This window comes from Scardinius erythrophthalmus, assembly GCF_964197995.2.
Source record: "Scardinius erythrophthalmus genome assembly, chromosome: 14".
Classification (NCBI taxonomy): Eukaryota; Metazoa; Chordata; class Actinopteri; order Cypriniformes; family Leuciscidae; genus Scardinius; species Scardinius erythrophthalmus.
In genome coordinates, this window is record NC_138234.1 from 14943387 (window position 1) to 14955031 (window position 11645).

The 11645-nt window shown below is 36.8% G+C and overlaps 1 protein-coding gene across 1 annotated transcript; it reads left to right on the plus strand.

The window, feature by feature from the left end:
* Nucleotides 1-822: 822 nt before the first annotated feature.
* Nucleotides 823-7200, plus strand: LOC308702136 (uncharacterized protein; the record flags this gene model as incomplete). The annotated part of the gene is made up of 8 exons (XM_081384804.1): nt 823-846; nt 919-1041; nt 4201-4341; nt 4446-4598; nt 6277-6423; nt 6524-6658; nt 6763-6891; nt 7178-7200. The coding sequence occupies exons 2-8, from the start codon at nt 933-935 to the stop codon at nt 7198-7200; spliced, it is 837 nt and encodes a 278-aa protein (XP_081240930.1). The 5' UTR covers nt 823-846; nt 919-932.
* Between the last annotated feature and the right edge of the window lie 4445 nt (nt 7201-11645).

The following is an 11645-nucleotide window of genomic DNA, read 5'->3' on the forward strand; positions in this document are numbered from 1 at the left end:
CTGTATGCTGGTCTTATTTGGAACTGATATAAACTGATCTCCCAGCTTCCAAAACCACAAACAACATCAGCAGAACTAAAATGACTAAAAAACACCATAGCCTACTGGATTTGTCAGCAGGGTAGCAAATATATTTTATAAATGAAATTGATATAGGGCTACTTTGGTGTGTGTGATACACTCTCATAGCATATTCTAGGGTGGATATTGGCTACAGAATTAATACAATTATTTCACAAATGTTTTCTGTACAAAATTCCTCATCATCATCATCATCATCGCCTAGAGCCCTTATGTGAGAATGTCTGATTCATCAGTGACTGACTGATCGTGACATCACAACAGCAGCCACGCCCACCACAGCAGAGACAACCAATCAGAACAGTGTAAACCATCCCAATACTGTTACAGAACTGAAAAGTCTTCAGAATGAAGCATAAAGGTTTTGTAGAATTGATGTTAGTTTATTAATTTGTACAGTGTGTTTTGCAGGTTTTTTTTTTTTTTTTGTGGTTGTATAATCAGAGACAAATCTACTACTCTTCATTTGTAACCTAGGCCTATTATAATGTGTTAATAAAATGTCTGAACTTATCAAACTGATCCGAGATCATGTAAAAACATATAGACTTTGGTTAATGGGTGTGATCATAGGGTGCACAGATAGTGATCGATCGTCCACTAGTGGCAAACGTTTTAAAACAGTTGTGACACACCGAAGGCGAAGCCTCCTATTGTAATCTCCTAATTACGGTAATTATTATTACATGCCCTTAAGTAGCACTCAGACACACCTGAACGAGTTAATCAGGGTCTTTAAGATTACACCACTAAAGCTACAGACAGGTTGGTGACGCACCTAAAACTCCAAAGTTGTATATAAAAGCGCGTTAAAACCCTAATTCAGTGCATTTCCAGCAGAGACAGAGTCCATGATCACAGGCCTCAGGATGACAGCTCGACTTTACTGCTCGTTGGTCGCTGTTTTATTGTGTTCCTCTGTTTGCTGGAGTGTAAGAAACCCAGAAGATCGATTCACGGGTGAGCTCTTTTAACTTCATTACAGCGTGAAGAAAATATGTAAACAACCTAAACAAAATATGACTTTAGGCATATCTCAGAACATTATAAGTAGGCCTAGCCTATACGGTAACAGACGTCCAGTAATAGTTAAACTTTGTATGCTATAGGTCTAAATAGTTAAGTTTAAGTCTTATGTGTGACATGCTTTTTTTCCCCATTGTACACGGAAAAACACAATGATGATGATTATTATTATTTATTTTTTTTGTGAACAGATCCATTATTTTGGTTACACTGTTGTAACCAGATATGTATGCTCACTGCCTACTTTATTTGTAGGATAGCCCCTATAATTGTTAGTTTACTTTATTATTATTCCTCCCGAATCGGAGTCCAAGGCAGGCCTATAAATGGAACATAGGAAAATTATGGTATTTGGAACACTTTCGTTTGAGTCTCTAGGATCTTCTCTATAGTGCCACCACCAGTTTAAAGATTAACTTTTCAAATGGTTATAACTTTTGAACCTTTTGATCTAGAAAAATTAAATGCTTGCATGCTTCTCACATTCAACATTATATTAAGACTCCGCAAATTACAGTAGTGGTCATTTTGAAAAGTACAGTATTCTGATTTTTTGCCACTTCAGATTTTGCTCAGATTTTAATTGCTTCAAAAATTGCCTCAGATGATCTTTGGACTGGGATGCACAGAAATGACTGAACAGATTATTATTATTATTATTATTATTATCCTTCATCTTTGTTCAAAAGTTATGATGTCAGAAACTAAACAATGTCGACCCAAAATTGGTTCTGAGGCTGTATCTCGGCCAAACTTTGATCAATCTAAACAAAAATTGGTATGCTTTATCGCAGAGGTGTCAAACTCAGGTCATGGAGGGCCACAGCCCTGCAGAGTTTAGCTTATTGCTGTTGCTGTTTTTTCAGCGGCATGGCCCTGAAATCGCTGCTTGCAGCTATTGTGGTTTTGTACTTTTGTACTTTGTCCCTTTAACAATGATGCACCATTAAGCATGGGAGGTAAATATAACTTATTTATTGAAGTATTACCTTACAAGCCACTTTTGGTAAAAGAAAAATGTCTGATTGCATGAGTTTAATGAGTTCTGTCTGTTTTGCTAAAAATGTGTTACTATTTTCTTTTTTTGTGTATTAAAATGCTTAATGTAACTGTTAAACATAATTATGCCACAAAATATGAATCGCCGTCCATGTTTTATATTATCATTACAATGCACTAGTAGTGTTTGTTTCTGTGTTGTAATGGCACTAACAATAAGGGATAAACCGGGATAAATGGTAGATTTCTAAACTAATTTGACTTGATGCAGATAAATGTGTGGCTGTTGTACTTCAGTTTGATAAACACATTGCAAAGCCCCCAACTACAAGTGGAAAAAGCTATTTCAGCACTCCCGGTCTCCCCAATGATCCTCTTGAATCATCTTCTGTATATTGGCCGGTTGGTGCTTGGTGAAACTGAGTTGCTTCCCGACGAGGATGTTTCAGATAAAGACTGCTCTAAAGGACACGAATGCAACGATTTGATTGTGTGTTCTCCCTGCATTCAACAAGTTACAATAGTGGATTTCAGAGGTCCTCCAAAAGAAACACTGAAAAAAATGTTGCTGTTGTCAAAAAATGAACCACGTGTCTACCATATTGAATTTTGACATAAATTGCAATATCCTTTTTATTTATTTATAATTTTTTTACAATTTAACATCTTCACAAAATTTGGTAGGAATCATCGACAGCATGTCCTGAAAGTACCTGAGAAGCTTGAACACAGTGCCACCTGGTGTTCCAGAGATGTACTTTTCTTGCAAAAATGCTTCAAACTTAAAACTAGTCGTTTTGTTTCCTGGCTTATGCCGATTCGGACAACATATCATTTGTCATTTTCCCTAAATGTGACTGTCCGCCATATTGAAGTCAATTAATAACCGTTTTCATTACTCCTCCTTCAAATTTAGGCTAATTTTGTCCAAAATTGGCTTTGATCTTTGAACGGATTTTTGATATGAAATAAAGTTCCTGAGATATTTGTCTCCAAAGTTAACCATGCCTGTATTTGTTGCCTTATGTTAGTTAGCTTAGCATGCTACCCAAATGCTATTCTCTAATGTGGCTCTTCAGCTATCAGGTTGACCACAAGCTACATCAGTATTAGTTTAGCATGTTAATATGGTTAACATGCAAAGTAATTATTTTGAGTCCTCAGTCTCACACTGAAGGCTCTCCTCTGCAGTTTGGTGAGTCAGCGTCAACTGTATGGTAAACAGTGTCATTTTTATATAATTATAAATATTATAACTAATAATTATAATTAATAATTATAACTTAATTATTTATTGAAGTATTGCCTTACAAGACACTTTTGTAAAAAAAAAGAAGTCTGATTGCATGAGTTTAATGGGTTCTGTCTGTTCTGCTACAAATGTTACCATTTTCTTTTTTTGTGTATTAAAATGCTTAATGCAACTCAGTTCAACATAATTATGCCACAAAATATTATCCGCCGTACATGTTTTATATTAGCATTTAATGCACTGTTTCTGTGTTGTAATGGCACTTTGTAACAATAAGGGATAAACAGGGATAAATGGTAGATTTCTAAACTAATTTGACTTGATACAGATAAATGTGTGGCTGTTGTACTTCAGTTTGATACACACATTGCAAAACCCCCGTCTTACAAGTGGAAAAAGCTATTTCAGCACTCTCGGCCTTTCTGATGATCCTCTTGAATCATCTTCTGTATTAGCCGGTTGGTGCCTGGTGAAAATGAATTGCGTCCCGACGAGAATGTTTCAGATAAAGACTGCTCTAAAGGACACGAATGCAACGATCTGATTGTGGAACTGATTTGTTTGTGTTCTCCCTGCATTCAACAAGTTTCAATAAATAGTGGATGTCAGAGGTCCTCCAAAAAAAAAAAAAACACTGAAAAACATTTTGCTGTTGATTTTCACAAGAAAATGCAAGTGACACATTAAATTAAATTAAATTAAATTAAATTAAATTAAATTAAATTAAATGTGAAACTTTGAAGGAGACGGACTGAATTTGTTTCATGGTAAAGAAAATTTGATGGTGGAGGAGACATTGAGCGTTCAGTAATTATGGTTTCTGTCATGTGTTTGAATAACAGTAAAGCCAGGAGTGTGTCCAAGCACGGAAGACGGAATGCTAGGACATTGTGCTGAATTTTGTTCCGGTGACGATGACTGTCCGGGGGATGAGAAATGCTGCAGTAATGGATGTGGACATGACTGTACAGCTCCATATAAAGGTAATTATATTGTATTATAGTGTGGATCAGCTTTTTTTTTTTTTTAATTAAAATGCATTAAGTCATTCAACATTCACTGATGCTTTTATTTAAATGCATCACAGGGAAACCAAAGCCTGGAGTTTGTCCAAATGCAACCCTTGAAGTAGCAGTGGCAGGAGTGTGTGTTGAGTCGTGTTCCCATGACATTGACTGTCCGAACGATGAGAAATGCTGCAGTAATGGATGTGGACATCAGTGTTCGGCTCCATATAAAGGTATTATAGTAGTGTGTGGATCAGGTTTTTTTTTTTTTTTTCAACTCGCGCTGGGGTGTCAGATAGAATATTTAGAAAATTGCGTATGAAAGGGTTAAACATTAATTATAGATAGCAATTCAACAATATAATTGAAAATTATTCAGTTGAACATGTATTGGGCTACAAAAATATAACTTCAATTTAGGTGAGCTTTAAACAATCATGATATAAACCTATAATTGTCATTTCTGTTAGCTTTGTTTGATTACCATTAATAACGGACAACATACTTATCTATGAATATGCGAATTAGCCTCGCCTGAGTCGCCTCCATTTGCTCACACCAGAGCCATACATTTCCATATGGCTCTTGCTCACACCACTCCGCCTCAGATCCTCTCACCCAACTTTAGGGTAAAGCTAGCCAAGAAATCACGCACCCTAGCGGCAGCAGAAGTTAAATCTATCATCAACTAGCTCCGCTATTGGGAAAACGCTCTGGTTGGTTGTAGCGCTGTCCTAGTCATACGTGTCAACACTCCCGTTTTCCCCGGGTTTCTCTCGGGTTTTTTTTAGGCCCATCTCCCGGACCCCTCCCGGATTATTTCTCCCGGGAAACTCCCGTAATTTGCATGGCCCAAACTCCTTTATGAATAATAGGACCAATAGGTTTGTCTAATGTTGACCAGTTGCCAGATCTTGTATTAAATGCATTATATTCACACAATACACACACCATACAATTTTAATCCATTTGTCACCTCAACCTGGCAACCTATAGGCCTAACCCAGTCGCGCAGTCGTCTACCTCTTGCTATCCTGCCGGCACGTTGACGTAATTGGTTACAAGGTAGCCTGTGACATCAAACACCAGCTATTTTTTTTATTATTTTAAACGCGTTTTTGAGCCCGTCTTTGGTTAATTGTCTTTTCAAAGAGAACATTAATTTGACAGCACTATTATTAGCTATATTAGTGTGTGGGTCAGGTTTTTTTTTTTTTTTTTTTTCATTATTATCATTTAGTGATATGCTGTTATGCATACACATGATAGAGAAACTAAAACCAGGAGTGTGTCCAAATAAAACCTTAGGAGTGGTAGGAGTGTGTGTCGAGTCATGTTCCCATGACAGTGACTGTCTTAATGATAAGAAATGCTGCAGCAATGGATGTGGACATCAGTGTAGGGCTCCATATAAAGGTATTTATATTGTATAGTTTGTGGATCAGCTTTATACAGAGCCCCTAAAGGGACATGGTGGTTTAAAAAAAAAAAAAAAAAAAAAAAAAAAACACAGATCCGAACTTCCCAGATCAATAACTCATGAGCTAAACGTTAACTGAAATGTCTCCTCGTTCCAATAGTAACATAGAAAAACGTTCTGCAAACTAATTTCCTTTATACCAGCTTTATAATCAGTTGATCTCTATGAGCAGGCACCTGAGATTTGAAGGGACCGTCTACAAAGTGCAAAAGACGGTCCTTTCGGACTTGTCTCTGTCACTTCGCAGAGATATTTATAAGGCTCGTTTTGAGAAATTGGGTTGAAGGTCAATGGAACCCTTCAATGTTATAGAGCTGTCTGAAACCCTGTTTGCCCGAACTCGCAACAAATTGCGAGAGAATGCAAATTATTATGCCTCTGAAGCCCATATGTATGTGCAGTGTGTAATTCAGCTTTCACTGATATGACAGCGAAACCAAAGCCCGGAGTGTGTCCCAACAAAAACCCTGGAGTTGTAAGACCATGTATTGAGGCGTGTTCCGATGACAGTGATTGTCGGAAAGATGAGAAATGCTGCAGCACTGGGTGTGGACATCGGTGTACAGCTCCATATAAAGGTAATGGGGGAAAACTGACCCAGGCATCAGTAGAACATGCATTGAATGAGACATTCAGCAATCAGTGATCTGGCTTTTTTTTTTATTTATTTTTTTATAGCAAAGCCAGGAGTGTGTCCAGTCAAAACCCTTGGAGGTGTGTGTAAGGATTCATGCGTCGATGACAGTGACTGTCCGAACACTGAGAAATGTTGCAGCAATGGATGTGGACGTCAGTGTAGGGCTCCATACATAGGTATGAGTTAGTGTGTGGGTCAGCGTTTTCTTTTAAATGCAGTGAGGCATTCATTGATAATGTTATGAAGTGAGGCATTCATTGATAATGTTATGCAAACACAGATAAACCAAAGCCAGGAGTGTGTCCAAGCAAAATCATCAAACCAGGAGTGTGTACCAAGTCATGTTCCTATGACCGTGACTGTCCGAACGATGAGAAATGCTGCAGCACTAGATGTGGACAACAATGTGGTATATTATTTTATTTATTTATTTATTTATTTTTTTATGAATGCCACCATAGCATAATTTGTTATATAGCCTAGTTCAATATATAATTATTAGCTTCTTATTTTTCTTGTTTTGAATACCACTGAATTTAAAGGATTTGTGAAATGATGGGTAAATGACCTAGGCTAAAGTATTTGTTGTTAAATGTTTAGTTTTATTTACCTGTATTTAATATACATATTAAGTTAAATGTTTTTTTGCAGTAAGACCAATTTCTCTTTCAACATAACTTCCTCTTCTTGAACAGGTTACATTTTATCTGTGGCGTAAACTCTAGAGATGAGGCTTTAAAACCATGAATTTTAGGGCCGTGATTTTCAAATGACAATTGTTTTCAGCTGCCACATTTATCAACACATGATCATTCATACGATCTTATTGGCAGCGTACTAATGTTAAATTTCTGCGCTTGTTTCTACGTTGGATTGACATGAGAATGGTAAAATAGTTAAGACAAACATTTATCAAAGTTTGTGCTTTACAAAATATAGATTTATAATGCTTAGAACACAACTAGTAACAAGTAAAAATGGTTCTTGCTTTGAGTTTTGTGCTGTGTTTCTGAAATTGAATGCCACTGAATGCACTGACTAAAGCTGAATATTTGTATCCATGCAGTGACACCTGGTAAATGTTATCCACCCTTTTTGTGCCGACAAGTGGATCCGTGATGGCCAATATCCTGCTAGACTGACGACCGTTTGATTGACGCACTTACTGTCCAATGATTCTAGGTGGTCTTGGAAATGATTGGCTGGAATTTTTCAAGTCCTGCTCGTTCCACAGATTATTAAATTGCTTAATTTTCATTTCAGTGCTTCTAACTCAGTGGCTGTAAGTGGGTTAGGAATAGGATTTTGAAAAAAATGGTCAAAAAAGAGAATCACATACCCCACCTTAAGTTTGTCTATTAATGTATCTGTATCTGACTGCATGTATTCATATTTTAAATAATGCATTTTTGTTAATAGGCTCTCATGAGGGCGTGATTCAGATGCCGAGGTCTAGGATGTGCCTGAGGCCGCTATACTTTTTGGGATTTTTTTTTAAATTTATTTAATTGTTAAAGTGTATTTTGAAGGGTTAATAGTAAATGCTTTATATTTTGCCAGTAAAGGGGACTTTTTTCAAGCGAAAAACGCGGTCGGCAGCCAATTGCTGTGAGGTTCGGGATGTGACGCCTGTTTCGAGAGTTTAAAAACATGCAAATTGTGCCGGAGTTTATGCTGGATTTAGTGCGTAAATCATTTTGTTTACAAATTAGATGCTTTGCAGTTGTTATATGTTAAAGATTTTATTTTGGATGTGTTCATTGTGATTATATTGGCTTGTACAATCATTGGAAGAGAGACTGATCCTCGCTGTTTGTGAGTTTCCAGAATCTAAATAGTTACCAGGACATCAACAGGAGGGAATTCATATGGCAGAGCATCCTCGCTAAACTAAACGCAGGCCTATCAGGTTATGTATAATTTTAATTCAAGTTAAAAAGGCTGCAGCTGCGCACTGAAGCTGTTGCCATGCGGTTACTATCCATATGTAGCGTTGGCGTTGTGAGAGTAAGATAATTGAGAAAGGTTTACAACACTTTTAACAGAAATGCCAATATATGATCGACTACGCCACCCCAGAAAACCAGGGAAATAGCCGGTTCGTTTTGAGTGAGTGGGTGTGAGGACATGAGACATATATAGAAAAATAGAAAAGTTTATTTTGCTCGTCAATGTTGAATAATAAATAGCTAGATATTTCAACGTTAAAAACTCACATTGGCATTATAATAAATGAACACCATCAATTAGCATCTACTCATACACACACTTTGAATAAACGCGATTTAGAGAAACTCAGCAATCAAGAGCAGAGGTATCTGGAGGTCCGGGCCAGCTGCCAAATTGGAAAACAAACCCGCCCAAATAATCCACTACAAATGCCCGCACACACACGTGAAGGGTTAAATGCCAGAAGACACACAGCACTAGGTGTGAACACACCACACAAATGGCAGCTTCGCCTTCACCCTCCAGAAACCCCCAGCTCCTGCAACAAAGACAACAATGAGAAACACACAATATACATAAATACTTGTCAAATACTTCAAGAATCTAAACCACTTGACATAATTAGGACTCAGTACCACATAAAAACAAGTTAACATTGAAAAACCAAATAATCAAACATACATTACCCACAGTTAAACATACATACAAGATGCTTCAAACCAATGGAATTCAATAGAAGGTGGCCAGAGGAGACAACCAACCAGCTCGCACAGTCAGAGGAATACACAGTACTCAATAGCAACGTTTTTCATCTTTTGCTTGGAATTCGTACCAGTAATTTTAGGATAAAATTTATATTAAGAGAGACTATTCAGTACAATATTTCATGCATCTGGATTATTATTTGTGTATATTATGTCCAGTTATACCTTAAGCAAACTTTTACAATTATTAATGTACTGTCTTTAGAAAATTATTTTTCCCTCTTTTCTGTATTTCAGTTTTACTCTGTCCCACTTGCATTTGAAGTGGTGGTGTTAATAAATCCATGCTTCAGTTCAACTTTCTTGTGGAAGGAGTTATCTGTCTGCCTAGTTGAAGAAGGGGAACTCTTTTACGAGGGCAGAATAAACTACATGATTGTAGTTTGAATAAAGTTCTGTTTGGGCTGTTGAGTTACTGATGTTATGAGGTGTTAGTGCACCTGTCGCTGGTGCACCGACAACATTTTTTTTTTTATTGCAGAACTTCTATAAGATCAGGGAAAGATACCATGGTTGTATCTTTAACAATAAACACTCATAATGACAAAACAAACAATTATATCATGGGTTTGCATACATAATATGAATTTTTATACACACGAAAAAAAAGAACTTACAAGGTTGAATATCTTAAATATTTTCTTGAATATTTCATTATAATAAAAATGCAGTTTTGTTATAAGCATGAGGGAAGTGACAAGAGTTAAATTCAACAAGAAAAAGATGAAAACATAAAGGAGATTTTGCTTGTGATTAAATTTTTTTTGGATATAAAATAAAGAAATTAACAACAAGAGATGATGATTTGGGCATTTCGTAATAGAAAATAAATAATATCATTAAGGATAAAACGGTAGGTCACATTAGTAGCTAGGGGTTTAAAATAAAATATCTTTATAGCGACATTGTTTCAGCCCAGATCCGGCCCACATCTGGCACTTGTGGAATGCGAACCTGGCCCACATGCAGCGTGGAATGATGGCACTTGGGCGGATCGCTCATGTTTGCCAGATCTGGGACACAAGCAGGCCATAGCAATGCCACATGTCAGCCAAGAGCAAAGAAATAAACCAGAACTGGACCTTATCTGAGCCACAAAGTCTGTGTATATTAAATATGGAGTCATCTCAGCTTTAATAAGCCTGTTAACAAACAGAATCACTGAAGGAAAGAAGAGAACAGAAAAAGAGACGAGCATAACACTGTCCAGAAACTGGTTCACTGTATGAACCTACTCACAAAATGTTTTTGTACTTTTTCAGACTAAATCAACACAGTCTCACTCCTATAAAACTGCTAATTCAATTAAACTATTATTACTCAATAACGGAGATGACCAAAACAATAATGCATAAAAAAATACAAATGGCAACTTTGCAGTATTTACAGTACAAAAGCTCTGCTGGGAAAACACTGCTAAAACCATCCTAAGTTGGTTGGCCTTCTGGATGGTTAGAGAGGTTTTGGTCTTTTTTTTTTTTTAGCTGGTCAAGCAATGATCACCAAAACCTTTTTCTTTAAAAAAATAAATGAATGGGAGGGCATAATTTAAGGTTTCCAGTATTATATGTACCTCTTTATAATGGAGTTAAAAGTCCTCTTTACTGGCAAAATATAAAGCATATATTAACACTTCAAAATACACATTTTAACAATACACTCCTACAGCCGTGTCCCATCTACACTCAAACTGCACCCACTAGTTGTCTATCATCTTTGTCGATGGCCCTAAACTATCATGATTGACAATGACCATGAAGACAGGGCGAGGGTTACCGTCCTTTTTAATGTTTTTCCATTCACCTGTACACAAGGCCTCACACTCCCTCTTTTTGCTTAAGACTTTTTCCACCTCAGTCTCTGAATACATAGATCCAGCCCGTGTTCTTCACTTCATCGGTCACATTAGTTATACACTGGGACTAGTGCAAAAATAAATACATGCAGTCTTTAGATTGTACTGGAAAAATTTGATTTCCATTGATCTTCAACATATTGCAAAGTAATGTGTCACGTGTTTAGTGTCAATGTGTGAAACAAGATATATGTAGGCTATGTACGCGCATGGGGAGGGGCTGGGTGTGACGCCTCAGGGACATATGGGACAGGATCTTTGACCCTAGTATCTGACAGTTTTTGTCTTTAGGTATAGAAACTTGAACATCAATGGGTGATGGGTTTTGAGCTAGCAGATCTCCTCAGAAAGATTAAATATTATTAATTTGAGAAATGTCGCTGTCAAAAGAGAGCAAAGTCGCCAAAACCCATTGATCCCATCACCCATTGACTGCTTTAGAGCAGTCTTTATCAGAAACAGAAACGCAATTTAGTTTCATCAGGCACCAACTGGACACTATACAAAAGATAACTCAAGAGGATCATTGGATAATTTGCTAATTTATAACAATTGTTGAGAATCTATAAAAAAGTTAGACACTGTGTCTTGATT